The sequence below is a fragment of the Symphodus melops genome, assembly GCF_947650265.1.
Source record: "Symphodus melops genome assembly, chromosome: 10".
Classification (NCBI taxonomy): Eukaryota; Metazoa; Chordata; class Actinopteri; order Labriformes; family Labridae; genus Symphodus; species Symphodus melops.
The window spans coordinates 27,123,203-27,139,664 of record NC_136700.1 but is presented as its reverse complement, the minus strand read 5'-3'; the positions used below and the strand labels follow the sequence as shown (position 1 = coordinate 27,139,664).

At 45.7% G+C, this 16,462-nt stretch overlaps 1 protein-coding gene and 1 long non-coding RNA gene across 3 annotated transcripts; one reads left to right on the top strand and one right to left on the bottom strand.

Annotated features, from left to right (window-relative positions):
* The first annotated feature begins 211 nt into the window (after nucleotides 1–211).
* On the top strand, nucleotides 212–582 carry LOC306830975. The gene is made up of 2 exons (XR_013780046.1): nucleotides 212–287; nucleotides 499–582. It is a non-coding gene; the product is annotated as an uncharacterized lncRNA (long non-coding RNA).
* A 13,774-nt stretch (nucleotides 583–14,356) lies between these two features.
* On the bottom strand, nucleotides 14,357–15,912 carry smco4 (single-pass membrane protein with coiled-coil domains 4). 2 transcript variants are annotated; one of them, XM_079354225.1, is made up of 2 exons: nucleotides 15,676–15,892; nucleotides 14,357–14,949 (listed from the first exon to the last, which is right to left on the bottom strand). In XM_079354225.1, exon 2 carries the CDS (start codon nucleotides 14,940–14,942, stop codon nucleotides 14,763–14,765), a length of 180 nt encoding a protein of 59 aa, XP_079210351.1. In that variant the 5' UTR covers nucleotides 14,943–14,949; nucleotides 15,676–15,892; the 3' UTR covers nucleotides 14,357–14,762. The 2 variants fall into 2 exon arrangements, 1 of the variants encoding a protein (XP_079210351.1); XR_013779996.1 differs by lacking the exon at nucleotides 14,357–14,949 and adding an exon at nucleotides 14,956–15,125 and having other exon boundaries at nucleotides 15,676–15,912.
* Between the last annotated feature and the right edge of the window lie 550 nt (nucleotides 15,913–16,462).

Below are 16,462 nucleotides of genomic sequence, written 5' to 3'. Positions count from 1 at the left end.
GGGGGGTGTAGGGGTTGGTTTGAAAAAGGCCCCGCTTGTGTAGCCGAGTAAATATTTTTGTTTTAAAATATTTTCCTATTTAATGTTTGTGAACTTTCCCAAAACATGTTTAGAACTGCACAATCACTTTTCCTGTGCGTTTTTTATTTACATGGAGAGTACTGTTGTAGGTTAATTGGTTCCGCATTACCTGTTGTAGCGGGGGGGGGTTATTTTATGGGACACAAGAACGCACATGCGCGTTGAAGCTGCGCGTTCCCGCCATAAGAGGGACGGCTTTTGTACCGGTAAGACGTGTGAGATGCTCTCTTCCATTGTTTAAGCTAGCGAGTATAAAAAAGCTGTTTATTCTGTTTTAAACTGCACAAAGATGTAGCGTGAACTTATCGTAAGTTTGTTTATGACTTTTGAAGTTAGTTTTGTCCGATGGAAGTGACGCTAAACTATGATAAAAACGTCGGACATTTTGCCTCATTTGCATATTTTCGCTCGCTGCAGGGAGAGAGACCTTACTGCTGTCCGTGTGTACGTGTGACATGTGCCCTCTTGCTACGTTACAGAAAATAAACGTGTTGATCCTGATGCCTGCCTGAGTGTTCGCCTTCATGAATGCCAGCGTCCATCTTAAGTCTGCTACAAGTTCATCCAGTTTTTGGTTTTTGTTTTCTGGAGAGGAAGACCCGCCCACATCCATCAATTCAAATCTCAGCTTTTTAACAAATACACAAATAAATGATTTCAAAATAAATGTTACGAGAATTTTTAAAAGCAAAGAACATAAATATAAAAATATCCTGTTGTTCGACCAGGAAGGAGAGCACACCAGCCAGGAGGGAGTAATGTCCAGTGTGTTCCTGACAGTGAGCTCACACGAAAACAGCATGAAGATGGGGAGCTAGCTTACTGATGCGGTTTGTCATCGCACCCAGTTTGGTGGACGGCTCAAAGACACCCGGTGAGTCCCGTGAATACTCGAGTGAGTGAATAAGATGCCCCCCAAAAGAACGAATATGGAGGAAGAGCTTGAGGTCATTAAGAAGTCACTAAATAAAGTACTGGAGCAAACGGACATGATCGCAAAACAACAAACATCTATACTGGAGCTAATGGAAGAAATCAAAGCTTTAAGGACTATAAACGAGGAAAAGGACAGAAGGATTCTAACTCCAGAAAGTCGTCTTGCAGATCTTGAACAGTACACAAGAATGAACAACGTAATAATCACGGGTTTGAATCTAAAGCCTCAATCATATGCAAGATCAGTCACAGCAGGAGAAGAACACTCGGAGATGGTCCAGGATTCAGTGGAGCAACAGGTTGTGTCCTTTCTCAACACAAAAGGCATCAGTGTTGACAAGGAGGACATTGAGGCTTGTCACCCGCTATCCAGGAAGAACCAACGCCCAAGTGTTGCTATTGTCCGGTTTGTAAACAAAAAAAAAGACTGAGGTACTCAAACAGGGTCAAAAACTCAAAGGGACAAATGTGTGTCTAAATGAACATTTGACTAAGATTAATGCAGACATTGCAAAGGAAGCATGTTTGTTGAAGAATGAAAGGAACATTCAGGGTACATGGACAGCAAACTAAAATATTCATAAAACTAAAACTATCTTATGGATAAAAGATGTGCATGACTTGGAAAAATACAAAAGAGGTAATTTGCCATGACATCCTGTAAACCACCTGTTATGACTGACAGCACCAACACAGAATCAATCATCATCGGAAAATGAGTTAAATAGAAGCACTTCTGAAAATGGAGACTGTGAATTAGATACACCAATCTTTGATGAACAAAACATAAACCAAACAACTGATGATATTGATCCTGACACTAACTTTTACAATAATATATACAACAAGTGCAAATACTATAAGGACTGTGAAATACAATTAACCAGAAAGAAACCTTATCTATGATACACCTAAACAGCCGGAGTCTGTATGCAAACTTTGAGAACATAAGGGAATACTTGGACAGATTCAGCACCCCCTTTGATATCATAGCAATTTCAGAAACCTGGCTAAATGATAACAAACCTAATAACTTCAATTTAAAGGGATATGACATGTTTAAAGTAAACAGAATTCAAAAAAATAGGGGGCGGGGTTGCGATATATGTTAATAATGCCATGCAGAAGAAAATTGTTGAAAGTATGACTGTAGCCATAGATGGTCTTATGGAATGTCTTACAGTGGAACTATGTTTTGAAAAAAGGAAAAACATATTAAAAAGCTGCATCTACAGAACACCTGGATCCAAAATTCAATCAATCAATCAATCTTTATTTATATGGCGTCAATTCATAACAGGCGTTATCTCGAGACACTTTACAAAAGCAGGTGAAGGACCTTACTGTTTGTCTGTTAACGTTAACCCTAACCCTAAGGCCATCCTTGGGGGGGGGGGGGGGGGGTTGTTTGGGCAGGCCATCCTCACCAACAGTCCCAAGGAACCTAAGAGAGCTCAGGAGCTCTCAAAAAAAGGAGAGGTTAGAATATAGATATAGTGACAAGCAGTAATAAGATATGAATAAGATACTTTCTTCAAGTCTAAGAGATAAGATAAGAGATGAGAGATCCTGGTGCCAGTTCCCCCGGTAGTCTAGGCCTATAGCAGCATAACTATGAGCTGGTCCTAAGCCAGCCCTAACTATAAGATGTATCAAAAAGAAAAGTTTCTATTCTTAAAAGTACCTAGTGTGTCTGCCTCCCGGACCCCGACTGGTAGACGATTCCAAAGGAGCGGTGCCTGATAACTAAAGGCTCTACCTCCCATAGTACTTTTAGAGACTATAGGCACCACAAGCAGGCCTGCATTCTGGGAACGTAATGTTCTTGTCGGATAGTACGGTACAATTAACTCTTTAAGATAGGATGGTGCCTGACCGTTTAGAGCTTTGTAGGTGAGCAGAAGGATTTTAAATTCTATTCTAGATTTTATAGGGAGCCAATGGAGAGAAGCCAATACAGGAGTCATGTGGTCCCTTTTCCTCGTTCTAGTAAGAACACGAGCTGCAGTGTTTTGGACGAGTTGGAGGGTCTTTAGAGATTTACCATAGCACCCTGCTAAAATAGAATTACAGTAATCCAACCTGGAGGTAACAAATGCATGAACTAATTTTTCAGCATGATTTTGTGACAGGATCTGTCTGATCTTAGAGATATTACCAAGGTGAAAATAAGCTGTCCTTGAAATTTGTTTAATGTATGAATCAAAGGACATATCCTGATCAAACAGAACTCCTAGGTTCCTAACAGTGGTACTAGAGGCTGCGCTAATACTACTAAGGGCCGTCATATCCGCAGAGAAAAACTCTCTAAGGTTCTTAGGTCCAATCACTTGGACTTCAGTCTTGTCTGAGTTGAGCAGTAAGAAGTTTCTGGTCATCCAGGTCCTGATGTCCTTGAGGCTTCTAGTTTACGAAGTTGGTTGGTGTCTTCTGGCTTCATTGCTATGTAGAGCTGAATATCGTCTGCATAGCAATGAAAGTTTATGGAGTGTTTTCTCATAATACTACCTAGAGGAAGCATCTATAATGTAAATAGAATCGGACCAAGCCCTGATCCTTGAGGCACTCCATGGCTAACTTTGGTGTACATAGAGGACTCATCATGAACAAACTGAGACCTGTCTGATAAATAGGATCTAAACCAACTTAAAGCAGTCCCTGTAACTCCAAGTCATTGTCCTAGTCTCTGTAACAGAATCTGATGGTCAATTGTATCAAAAGCAGCACTAAGATCTAACAGGACAAGCACAGATAGAAGTCCCCTGTCTGAGGCTAACAGAAGATCATGTGTTACTCTAACTAGTCTAGTTCTATGGTAAGCTCTAAATCCCGACTGGAACTCCTCAAACAAGCTGTTGTTGTGGAGAAAATCACACAACTGATTAGCTACCACTCTCTCTAAGATCTTGGAGATAAAAGGAAGGTTAGATATAGGTCTATAGTTAGCTAGAGTTCCTGAATCAAGAGTAGGCTTTTTAAGGAGCGGTTTAATTACAGCTACTTTAAATGACTGGGGTACATAACCTGCTGCTAAAGATATATTGATCATATCTAGTATGGAGCTGCTAACTAGAGGAAAGACTTCCTTAAACAACTTGGTTGGGATTGGATCTAAAAGACAGGTTGACGGTTTAGACGCAGAAATAATCGAATTTAGTTCTGAGAGGTTAAATGGAGAGAAACAGTCGAGGTTAGTGTCAGAAATTGGAGCCGTTTCTGCTGTATCTGAATTATAGGAGGAATCTGCACTAAGTAAAGGTGGTAGGTTGCTAATTTTGTCTCTAATGTTTAGAATTGTATCATTAAAAAAGCTGCTGAAATCATTCCTGCTAAGGGCTAAAGGAATAGATGAATGAACTATGACTCTCTGTCAGCCTGGCTACAGTGCTGAAGAGGTATCTAGGGTTGTTTTTATTTTCTTCGATAAGAGACGAGTAATAGGCCGTGCGGGCCTGCCGTGGAGCTTTCATATATCTATTATGACTATCTTGCCAAATTAAACGAGATTCTATCGTTTTGGCGGAGCGCCAAATTCTTTCAAATTTACGTGACGTTAGTTTTAGAGTACGGGTTTCTAAATTGTACCATGGAGCTGATCTCTGTCGTTTGATTGGCTTCTGTTTTAGGGGGGCGATTGAATCCAGAGTAACTCTCAGTGAATCCACCGCACTATCTACAAACTGATCTAACTGAGAGGGACTAAAGTGATTATAGGAGTTTTCAACTAGGTTAGAGGATGGTACTGAAACAAAGGCAGCTGAAATAGCTTCCTTAAATTTAGCTACAGCATTATCATTTAAATTTCTAGAGAGCACTTTTTTATTAAGAGGAGTTAAGGTTGGTAAAAAGAAATCAAAAGTTACTAGGAAATGGTCTGAAAGAGAATTTTCCAGAAAAACCGACAAGCTGTTAATTTCAATACCATAAACTAGAACAAGATCCAGGGTTAAATGGATGAGTAGGTTTGTTTACACCCTGGGTGAAGCCAATAGAGTCCAATAGTGACATGAAAGCCGTGCTAAGACTGTCATTAACAACATCCACATGGATATTGAAATCACCTACAACAATTATTCTATCACTGCTAAGAACTATGTGTGATAGAAACTCTGAATATGGGCCAGGAGGGCGGTAAACTATAACAATTAGAACTAGCTGAAAAGTTCTAGAGACTGGATGTGAAAGACTGAGTGCAAGACTTTCAAAAGAGGTATAATTCAGCTTTGGTCGAGGATTAATTATAAGAGCAGAATTAAAAATAGCTGCTACTCCACCACCTCGACCAGTGTCTCCAGCTATATGAGCATTCAAATGACTGGGAGGGGTGGATTCATTTAAACTAACATATTCATCCTGGGAAAGGTTTCAGTTAAACAAAGTAGATCAATATGATTCTCTGATATTAGATCATTTACCAGGAGGGATTTAGATGCTAGGGATCTAATGTTTAGTAAGCCGCATTTAATTGTTAGATTTTTTTGCCAAATTGTATTTGTAGTTTTGATTTTGACTAAATTGTTATGATTTACGCCTCTTTTATTGAGGCTGAATTGCCTATGACAGGTGTGGGGCGGAGAACAGACACAGTATCTATAGTATAAGTAGGGTTACAGCTATAAGAAGATCTAACTGAGTTACAGTTAGATTTACAGTCACATGGACAGCTATAGTGGCAGGTAAACAGATCTAAAGGAAGCGCAGAGAAGTGTGTAAGACTGCAGCTCTGCATCCTGGTCTGAACTCTGATGAGTTGTCAGGGTTTGGGACTAATAAACTCTGCTACGTTTCTAGATAATAGAGCTGCACCAACCAGAGTAGGATGGATGCCATCTCTAGCTAGCAGACCAGGCTTTCCCCAGAAGGACTGCCAGTTATCTATGAAGCCCACATCGTTTGCTGGACACCACCTCGATAGCCAGCGGTTGAATGAGGACATGCGGCTATACATGTCATCACTGGTCAAATTAGGGAGAGGACCAGAGAAAACTACGGAGTCCGACATCGTCTTAGCAAAACTCCACACCGACTCCACATTAACTTTAGTAATTTCCGACTGGCGAAGTCGGGAGTCATTTGTGCCGACATGAATTACAATTTTATCAAACGTTTAGTCTTTGTCAGCAGCTTTAAGTGAGCCGTGATGTCGCCGCTCTGGCCCCGGGTATACACCTAACTATACCCGCTCTGGCCCCGGGTATACACCTAACTATGCCCGCTCTGGCCCCGGGTATACACCTAACTATGCCTGCTCTGGCCCCGGGTATACACCTAACTATGCCTGCTCTGGCCCCGGGTATACACCTAACTATACCCGCTCTGGCCCCGGGTATACACCTAACTATACCTGCTCTGGCCCCGGGTATACACCTAACTATGCCTGCTCTGGCCCCGGGTATACACCTAACTATACCCGCTCTGGCCCCGGGTATACACCTAACTATACCTGCTCTGGCCCCGGGTATACACCTAACTATGCCTGCTCTGGCCCCGGGTATACACCTAACTATACCCGCTCTGGCCCCGGGTATACACCTAACTATGCCTGCTCTGGCCCCCTCACCTGTGCGCCGACGTGAGTGGCCGCACATTCAGTAGCTCCGTCCCTGTCGTACTTGTCTGATATGTTATTCGTTTGTTGTGGCTCTGTGCCAACTTCTACGTTTATAGTTTTTATAGTACACCTTCAGTGTATAACTTTATGTATCCTATGGATACTTTTTCGTGTTTTCGTGGAAATAGCAGCGGAAAACTTTCCTATTCAAGGGAAACGCTGCTCTCGCTCCGGTCAGCGGGACAAGCCGGCATCGTTCACCCGATACCAGAGGAGCTGAGGCGGCGGTATAGAGGCTGTAGAGCTGGGGCCCTGGTACGGGCTAAGCTCGCGGCTAAGAGATGGAGGTACAAGCCCTCGGTTCCGGTGATAGTTATGGGGAACGTAAACTGTCTAACAAACAAGACAGACGAGCTGGCCGCGCTTGTGAGGAACAATCGGACATTTAGAGAGTGCAGTTTAATGTGCCTCACAGAAACCTGGCTGACTCAAAACACCCCGGACGCTAACGTGGATCTACCGGGCTTTACTACAGTGAGAGCGGACAGAGACACGAAACGCAGCGGCAAACGGAAAGGAGGAGGACTCGCACTGTTTATTAACAACAGATGGTGCCACCATGGACATGTTACTGTGAAGGAGGCAACGTGCAGCAGAGACATCGAGCTGCTGGCGGTAAGTCTCCGTCCTTACTACATGCCGAGGGAATTCTCTCACGCGATCGTGCTCTGTGTCTACGTTCCTCCCCGGGCACACGCCGAAACTGCATGTGACGTCATCCACGCGACCACCTCAAGATTACAAACGCTGCACCCGGATGGTTTCATCGCCATCTCAGGGGACTTTAACCATGTTACTTTGAACTCCACACTACCGGACTTTCACCAGTTTGTAAGCTGTCCCACCAGGAAGAACAGGACAATAGACCTCCTGTATGCAAACGTGAAGGACGCCTACACTGCCACCCCCCTACCACCTCTGGGTAAGTCCGACCACAACCTGGTCCTACTCAAGCCACAGTACAAAACTATGATCCAGAGACAACCGATAACCACACGCACCTTCAGAAAGTGGTCTCCCGAGGCAGAGGAGGCCCTCAGAGACTGTTTTGAGACCACTGACTGGAGTGCCCTACAAGAGACTCATGGTGATGACATTGAGGGGGTCACACACTGCACAACTGACTACATGAACTTCTGCATGGACGTTGTGGTTCCCACTAAAACTGTGCGCTGCTTCCCGAATAACAAGCCCTGGATCACCAGCGATGTCAAGGAGATCCTTAACAGGAAGAAAAGGGCATTCAAGGAGGGAGACCAGGCAGAGCTGAAGCGGGTGCAGGGGGAACTCAAGGTCAGACTCCGAGAGGCAAAGGAGGAGTACAGAAGGAAGGTAGAACAGAAGCTTCAGCAGAATAACATGAGAGAGGTCTGGGAGGGCATGAAGACCATCACAGGCTGCAGGAAGAAAAACAACAACGCAGAAGACGGGGACCCTGAGAGAGCAAACCAGCTCAACTTGTTTTTTAACAGGTTCGACAGCCCCGTCGCTGCAGCCAGTGCCTGTCCCCCCAGCACCCCTCTACACACCCCCTCCCCCCCTCTCACTCCTCCCCCCCCAGCACCCCTCTACACACCCCCTCCCCCCCCCCTCACTCCCCCCAACACCTCCACCAGAACAGATACAACCTCCAGTGACAATCCATCCCCCCTCCCCCCCACCATCACCAGAGACCAGGTGAACAAGGAGCTGAAGAGACTCCGCCCCAGGAAGGCAGCAGGCCCAGACAAGGTGTGTCCCAGGATGCTAAAGGCCTGCTCTGCTGAGCTGGGGGAGCCACTTCAGCACATCTTCAACATGAGCCTGCGGCTCGGGAAGGTTCCTGTGCTCTGGAAGACCTCGTGCCTCACCCCTGTCCCCAAGAAGAAGAACCCCAGTGAGCCAGGCGACTTCAGACCAATCGCTCTGACATCCCATGTTATGAAGACCTTCGAACGGCTGCTGCTCCAACACCTCAGACCCCAGGTACAACACGCACAGGATCCCCTGCAGTTTGCATACCAGGCAAAGGTGGGCGTGGACGATGCCATCCTCTATCTTCTACACAGGGCTTACTCTCATCTGGACAAAGGGAGCAGCGTGATGAGAATCATGTTCTTTGATTTCTCAAGCGCTTTCGACACCATCCATCCCCTCCTACTGAGAGACAAGCTGACCGAGATGAGGGTGGACTCGCACCTGGTGAGGTGGATCACGGACTACCTCACAGAGAGACCACAGTACGTCAGACTGAAGGACTGCACATCTGACACTGTGGTCAGCAGCACCGGAGCACCACAGGGGACTGTGCTCTCCCCCGTCCTGTTCACCCTGTACACCTCGGACTTCCAGTATAACTCTGAGCTATGCCACATGCAGAAATACTCGGACGACACTGCGATAGTTGCTTGTGTCAGGGATGGACAGGAGGAGGAGTACAGGAGCCTGATCGAGGACTTTGTGACGTGGTGCAGTGCCAACCATCTGCAGCTAAACACCTCCAAGACCAAGGAGATGGTGGTGGACTTCCGAAGGAAGAAACCACATCTTGAACCTGTTTCCATCGGCGGGGTCGACGTGGAGGTGGTCAGGACCTACGGGTACCTGGGGCTGCAGCTGGATGACAAGCTGGACTGGTCGCCTAACATGGACACTACCTGCAGGAAGGGACAGAGTCGTCTGTACTTCCTGAGAAGGCTGGGGTCCTTCAACATCTGCAAAAAGCTGCTGCAGATGTTCTACCAGTCTGTGGTGTCCAGCGTCCTCTTCTACGCCGTGGTGTGCTGGGGAGGAAGCTGCAAGAAGAGGGACGCAGCACGCCTGGACAGACTGGTGAGGAGGGCCGGCTCTGTGGTGGGTACAGAGCTGGACTCACTGGTGACAGTGGTAGAGAGGAGGTCTCTGGACAAAATGCTCTCCATCATGGACAACACACACCACCCTCTGCACAGCACCTTCACCGGGCAGAGGAGCATGTTCAGCGACAGACTGCTGTCACAGTCGTGCTCCACGGACAGACTCAAGAACTCTTTTGTCCCCCTATAGGCCATAAGACTGTACAACACTTCACTGTCACGGCAAGGAAGAAGTGCACGGTGACCCCTGGAATCTTTTTTCACTTTTTTCTCACTCCTCACCTGCACTGCTGACCTCAGAGTCAGCCCCAGTTGGACACTGTAATGCATATTGATAGTCACCTTACTGAGCACTGGTCACTTTAAAGATAATCACCCTAATTCATGTCTGGTTTCATCCTACTGTTGTGTTATGCTACATCTGTAATGGTTGACATGATCACCCTAATTAGGTCAAGTTTCACTCTATTGTCTCCAACACTTAATGCTAATCTGCTCCTCAATAGTTGGGTACTTAACGATAATTACCCTAACCACTCCTGGTTTCACCATATTGTCTAGGACACTTAATGCAAATCACTGCTCCTTTAAGTTGGTGAGCCAATTTACATTCCTGCATTGACTGTTTAACGACTGTACTCACACCTCTGGCATAAGCTCAAACACCTCTGTACATGCACATGGAACTAGTTTCTAGAAGGTCAGCACTTTGTTTCTAAGGCTCTTTAACTGTTTACAGGTCTCTTTTAACCAACACATGTTTTTCTCTCCTCACAGGTTATGTACATTATGCTATATATGTTTAAGTCTAACTGCTAATGCTAACTGCACAGGTTTAACATGTAATTATGTTTATTCTTAGTCACATAGGGGCTGCTAAATCTTGTTTGGGGGATTTTGTATACAGAGGGGAGGGGGGAGAGCGGGTGTGTATTGTAACTAATGTCTTGTGTCCTGCCTGTCTGTATACTGCTACTGGATGCCTTGAATTTCCCTCGGGATCAATAAAGTATCTATCTATCTATCTATCTATCTATCTATCTATCTATCTATCTATCTATCTATCTATCTATCTATCTGGTATACACCTAACTATGCCCGCTCTGGCCCCGGGTATACACCTAACTATGCCCGCTCTGGCCCCGGGTATACACCTAACTATGCCCGCTCTGGCCTCGGGTATACACCTAACTATGCCCGCTCTGGCCCCGGGTATACACCTAACTATGCCCGCTCTGGCCCCGGGTATACACCTAACTATACCCGCTCTGGCCCCGGGTATACACCTAACTATGCCCGCTCTGGCCCCGGGTATACACCTAACTATGCCCGCTCTGGCCCCGGGTATACACCTAACTATGCCCGCTCTGGCCCCGGGTATGCACCTAACTATGCCCGCTCTGGCCCTGGGTATACACCTAACTATACCCGCTCTGGCCCCGGGTATACACCTAACTATGCCCGCTCTGGCCCCGGGTATACACCTAACTATACCCGCTTTGGCCCCGGGTATACACCTAACTATACCCGCTCTGGCCCCGGGTATACACCTAACTATACCCGCTTTGGCCCGGGGTATACACCTAACTATACCCGCTCTGGCCCCGGGTATACACCTAACTATACCCGCTCTGGCCCCGGGTATACACCTAACTATGCCCGCTCTGGCCCCGGGTATACACCTAACTATGCCCGCTCTGGCCCCGGGTATACACCTAACTATGCCCGCTCTGGCCCCGGGTATACACCTAACTATGCCCGCTCTGGCCCCGGGTATACACCTAACTATACCCGCTCTGGCCCCGGGTATACACCTAACTATGCCCGCTCTGGCCCCGGGTATACACCTAACTATACCCGCTTTGGCCCCGGGTATACACCTAACTATGCCCGCTCTGGCCCCGGGTATACACCTAACTATACCCGCTCTGGCCCCGGGTATACACCTAACTATGCCCGCTCTGGCCCCGGGTATACACCTAACTATACCCGCTTTGGCCCCGGGTATACACCTAACTATACCCGCTCTGGCCCCGGGTATACACCTAACTATACCCGCTTTGGCCCCGGGTATACACCTAACTATACCCGCTCTGGCCCCGGGTATACACCTAACTATACCCGCTCTGGCCCCGGGTATACACTTAACTATACCCGCTCTGGCCCCGGGTATACACCTAACTATACCCGCTTTGGCCCCGGGTATACACCTAACTATACCCGCTCTGGCCCCGGGTATACACCTAACTATGCCTGCTCTGGCCCCGGGTATACACCTAACTATGCCCGCTGATTTCGCTAAAATTGACACCTTCACAGATTATATGGAGGGATTATTTTGGAAATTGGGTCAAAGGGAAGTGTTTATTTGCGGAGATTTTAACATTGATCTATTTAAAACCAAAGTTCACAGGCCCTCGGAAAATGTCTTAAATACTCTTTACAGCCTGTCCTTGTATCCTAAAAAACTAGACCAACACGAATAACTACATACAGCTGTTCACTAATCGATAATATATTCACAAATGTTCTCAGCAAAGATCTTCCAAGTGGGATTCTAGTAACTGACGTAAGTGATCACTTACCTGTGTTTGTTCTGTATAACCTAAAAAATAGGAAAACCAAAGATGATATAACTCGTGTTACTAAATGTATTAGATTGTCAAGTGTTAACGCGTTGAACGCCTTTAAAGTAAGTTTAGCAGAACAAAACTGGGAGCCTCTCTTGGAAGAAACAAATGTGGAAGCAGCTTATAAGTTTTTCTTAAGAACTTTTATGACCCTCGACGACCTGCACTGTCCAAAATCGAAAGTAAAAAAGGAAATGAGTCCCGGATGACTACGGGTTTAGCAAATGCATGTAAGAAAAAGAATTCACTGAACAAGGTTTTCTTAACAAAAAGAACAAGAGAAACAGAAAATAAGTACAAAAGATACAAAAACAAACTTACTAACATTATAAGAAAAAAAAATACTTCAGTGCACAACTTGAAAAAAACAGGACAAACACTAAAGCTCTCTGGTGTACCATCAATGATGTACTTGGAAGGAACTCAAAAGAAAATGTGCTACCACAGAGCTTTATTTTAAATGATGACAAAATCGAAAATCCAAACAATATTGTGAGCGAATTTAATAAGTACTTCATAAACATTGGACCCCAATTAGCCTCTTCAATAACCCCACCATGCACAAAGTATGGTTGAGGATTCTCGGCAGACTCCTCCCCCTCCTGGATCCTGGGATCTGCTGCATCTCCTCTTTATTTGGTGTTTTCACTGTGTGCTCCAAGAAAGACCAGCCGACACTGGAAACACTTTGCACTCTTTGCACTTTATTAGCTCGTCGTTTTACAAAAACAGGTTTGAGAGAACGCATCGAGCGAGTCCCGCTCACAGCCGGCTCATCGATGACGACACGACCACAAAGGGTGCATCAGGAAAAGGAAAGGACTCATTCAACGGGGAAGATGAACACTGTTTGTAGCTACTCTTCTATTCTGAGTGCGTCCGTACTTTCATGGTTTCTTCACGCAGGACACCACAGGATGTAAAGTCTGTAAAGTCCTCTCAGTATAGATTCTCGGCTGTTGGGATTCCATGTTTGTGGTTTGTAGTAAATAAATGTACAATCAAAATTTTAAATATATGAAAGGTCTACGCTCGCTGGTCTTTAGTCTCTGACGTCACGTCGTTCAACCTTGGATATTAAATAAAAACAACAGTTTGTGACGTTGCATAGTGACGCGTCACGTTCTGTTACGTAAAGCGCATCTCTTTCACCGATGGAAAAAAGAAAAAAAAGAAACCTGTCGTAATTCTGAGACCCCGATCTTCTCATTGTGAGATAAACATTAGTACTCAGTCGCTCTGAGACTTTGTTCACACTGCCACCCAAATCCGATTTGAATCAGATTCAAAGCCACCTCAGTATGTGGTTTGAATCCGATTCAAAGCCACCTCAGTATGTGGTTTGAATCAGATTCAGAGCCACCTCAGTATGTGGTTTGAATCCGATTCAAAGCCACCTCAGTATGTGGTTTGAATCAGATTCAAAGCCACCTCAGTATGTGGTTTGAATCAGATTCAAAGCCACCTCAGTATGTGGTTTGAATCAGATTCAAAGCCACCTCAGTATGTGGTTTGAATCAGATTCAAAGCCACCTCAGTATGTGGTTTGAATCAGATTCAGAGCCACCTCAGTATGTGGTTTGAATCAGATTTGGAAAAAATCTGATCTCGTGGATTTTTGTGTTCAGACTGGCAAAAGAAATCAAACTACAATCGGAGCTAAAAATCAGACTTGGAGGTGAAATGTGAACAAGGCCTCAGAGTTTCCCCTTAAAGGTCAGACGAGACGATGTAAAGATGAAAGTTATTCACAGTGTGTTAACCCCTAAAGAGCTGCTCAGGAGTCAAACTGTGGGGAGGACTCGAGCTGACATGCAAACTAATGTTCTCCAAAGAGTGTTTCTGAACACACACGTTTCTTTACATGTGGTCACCTCCACGGGTTCATCCAATCACTCATTCAGACTCTTCACCTGATGATGTCACGATCAGCTGGTGAAGAAGCTGCAGCATGAGCGGCTGTGTGAGTTCATCTTGCAGATTTCATAAAAACGTCGTACACACTGATGATAATTCAAAGTGTTCATAATGACTCAATGTCTGACCAGATTCTATAATTGACTTTATTTCTCTCTTTTTTTTTTTAACCAAAGAAAATGTGTCATACCTAGCAACAGGGTCACCGCCGCCTCCTCAGTAAGACGTTTCTGTCCATGATCCTGAATCTCTCCTCAGACTCCTCGATAGGCTCGCTGAAGCTCAGCGCTCGGTATTTGACGTTGAGGAAAAGAATGAATCACAGATGAATTAAACAAACAAAACAAAAACATGAAAAATGACTTTATTGAGCTGAAATAACTCGGCTACAGTTTCAGTGAAGGCACTTTATGAGAAGATCACAGAAGAGGCTCCGAGGTCACGGACACGTCGCCATCTTCAGAGCTGCAAGGGAGCGAGTTACATTCAACACGAGATGCAGACGTAGAAATCCTGGTTTCTCTCTCCTCACTGCTCACGTGCGCTCCAGTCTTTGGTTCTAATAAAAATGTGGCTGCTTCGAAGTGAGCAGGAGGAATCTGGACATCTTCTTCAGTTGACGGCGCGGCGGAGCAGCCGCTTCTCTGCTCCGTCGCATTTCTTCTTCTGCAGCTACTTAAAGCAAAGAAACTCACTTTGGAGGGTTCATGTCCTTCGTCACACACCACTCAGCACCTTTATCCGAGTAGCTCTTCACTCCATGGCGTCAGGTCTCGTAGCCACGTAGACAAACAGAACGATGAGCAGCACGACCACGGCCAGCGTGGGCAGGACGATGGTGGCCACCTGCTGCCGGGCTTCCTGCATGGCCGCCTTACGCTCCTTCTTGTCCTTTGACGTTTCCTTTTTGGCTTTTCCTTTCAGCTGCCTCATGATGCACCTGAACACAACACAGTGACACATGCTGTGTGAGTTAAGAGCACCTGAACACATCACAGTAACACATGCAGTGTGAGTCAAGAGTACCTGAACACATCACAGAAACATGCTCGGGAAAGACTGCCCGACTTCACAACGTGAGGTCAGAATCGTCATCACGTGGGGGAGGAGGGGGGGCTGTTACGGAAATGTAAACGTACTGATTCAAGTATTAACAGACACATTTCACCGATGATCTTCTTCGTAACAGCAGCGCCGTTTTTTGTTGTTACGTCATTCAGACCTTCTGAACTAAAACCACGTGACCACACTGAAGCCGAAAGAACAACTTCCCAACTCGGAAACTTGGACCATCCGAGCAACACCTGAACGCAGCAAGGAAGATCACGTTCTAGTGATGCGTTCACGCGCTTCTTGTATGCTCGGAGTTACGGAGTTTGTGTGGAGTTTAAATCCACGTTAAATCTCATCTGGGCACGTGATGACGTCACGGCTAGACTGTGTTTGTAAAGTAATGACATGTAGCGAACTTTAGGACCATCAGGACCCTGCGCGTGACAGGACCAACCCTTCTAATGTATTTCTCACAGTCACACCTGTGGCCTTCACGTGCATCCAGGTGAATGTTGCCCTCCCTCGGTCACTTAAAGCAGGGGAACTTTCTGAAATCTGAGCTGGACTGAAAACTGCTGACGGTTCTTGAAAGCCGACACGAAGTCAAACTTACAGGCAGAGCCGAGCCGGGATCTGTTCTGGAATGTCCTGCAGGTACTGTCCCAGTGTCCTGGATCCGGACCGGTCCTACACAGAACTAAAGCTAGTTCAAACTCAACTGGTCCTCCTCTGGGCTCGACGTGGCAGTCAGTGGACAGACTGAAAGGGGGGGGACTTCGTCAAGTTACACTTAGAGGTTGAATGAAAACAGCAAGACATCCGGCCGGACCTTTCAAAATAAACCGCTCACACAAACCTCTTCAGGACACGTTGACTGAAGTCTGGGAAGTGAAAATACTGTAACATACCAATTAAAAAAGAAAAGAAAAGAAAGAAGACCTTTAAAGCAGTAGTGCTTTTGGACTCTTCTTATAAGTGAAAGTCTTGCACTCAGTGTTTAACATCCAGTCTAGTCTTGTTGTTGTAGTTTACCGCCCTCCTGGCCCACATTCTGAATCAAACATAGTCCTTAGCAGTGATAGAAGAATTGATGTAGGTGGTGTGGATGTTGTTCATGACAGCCTTCATGTCACTATTGGACTCTATTGGCTTCACCCAGGGTGTAAACAAACCTACTCATCCATTTAACCACACCCTGGACCTTGTTCTAGTTTATGGCACTGAAATTAACGTGACAGTTTTTCAAGATCTCAATTTCTCTGATATCAGACGATTTAAGGAAGCTATTTCAGCTGCCTTTGTTTCAGTACCATCCTCTAACCTAGTTGAAACTCCTATAATCACTTTAGTCCCTCTCAGTTAGATCAGTTTGTAGATAGTGCGGTGGATTCACTTAGAGT

Excerpts from the sequence above, each read along its gene's own strand:
- smco4 (XM_079354225.1), bottom strand. The coding sequence starts at position 14,942 with ATGAGGCAGCTGAAAGGAAAAGCCAAAAAGGAAACGTCAAAGGACAAG.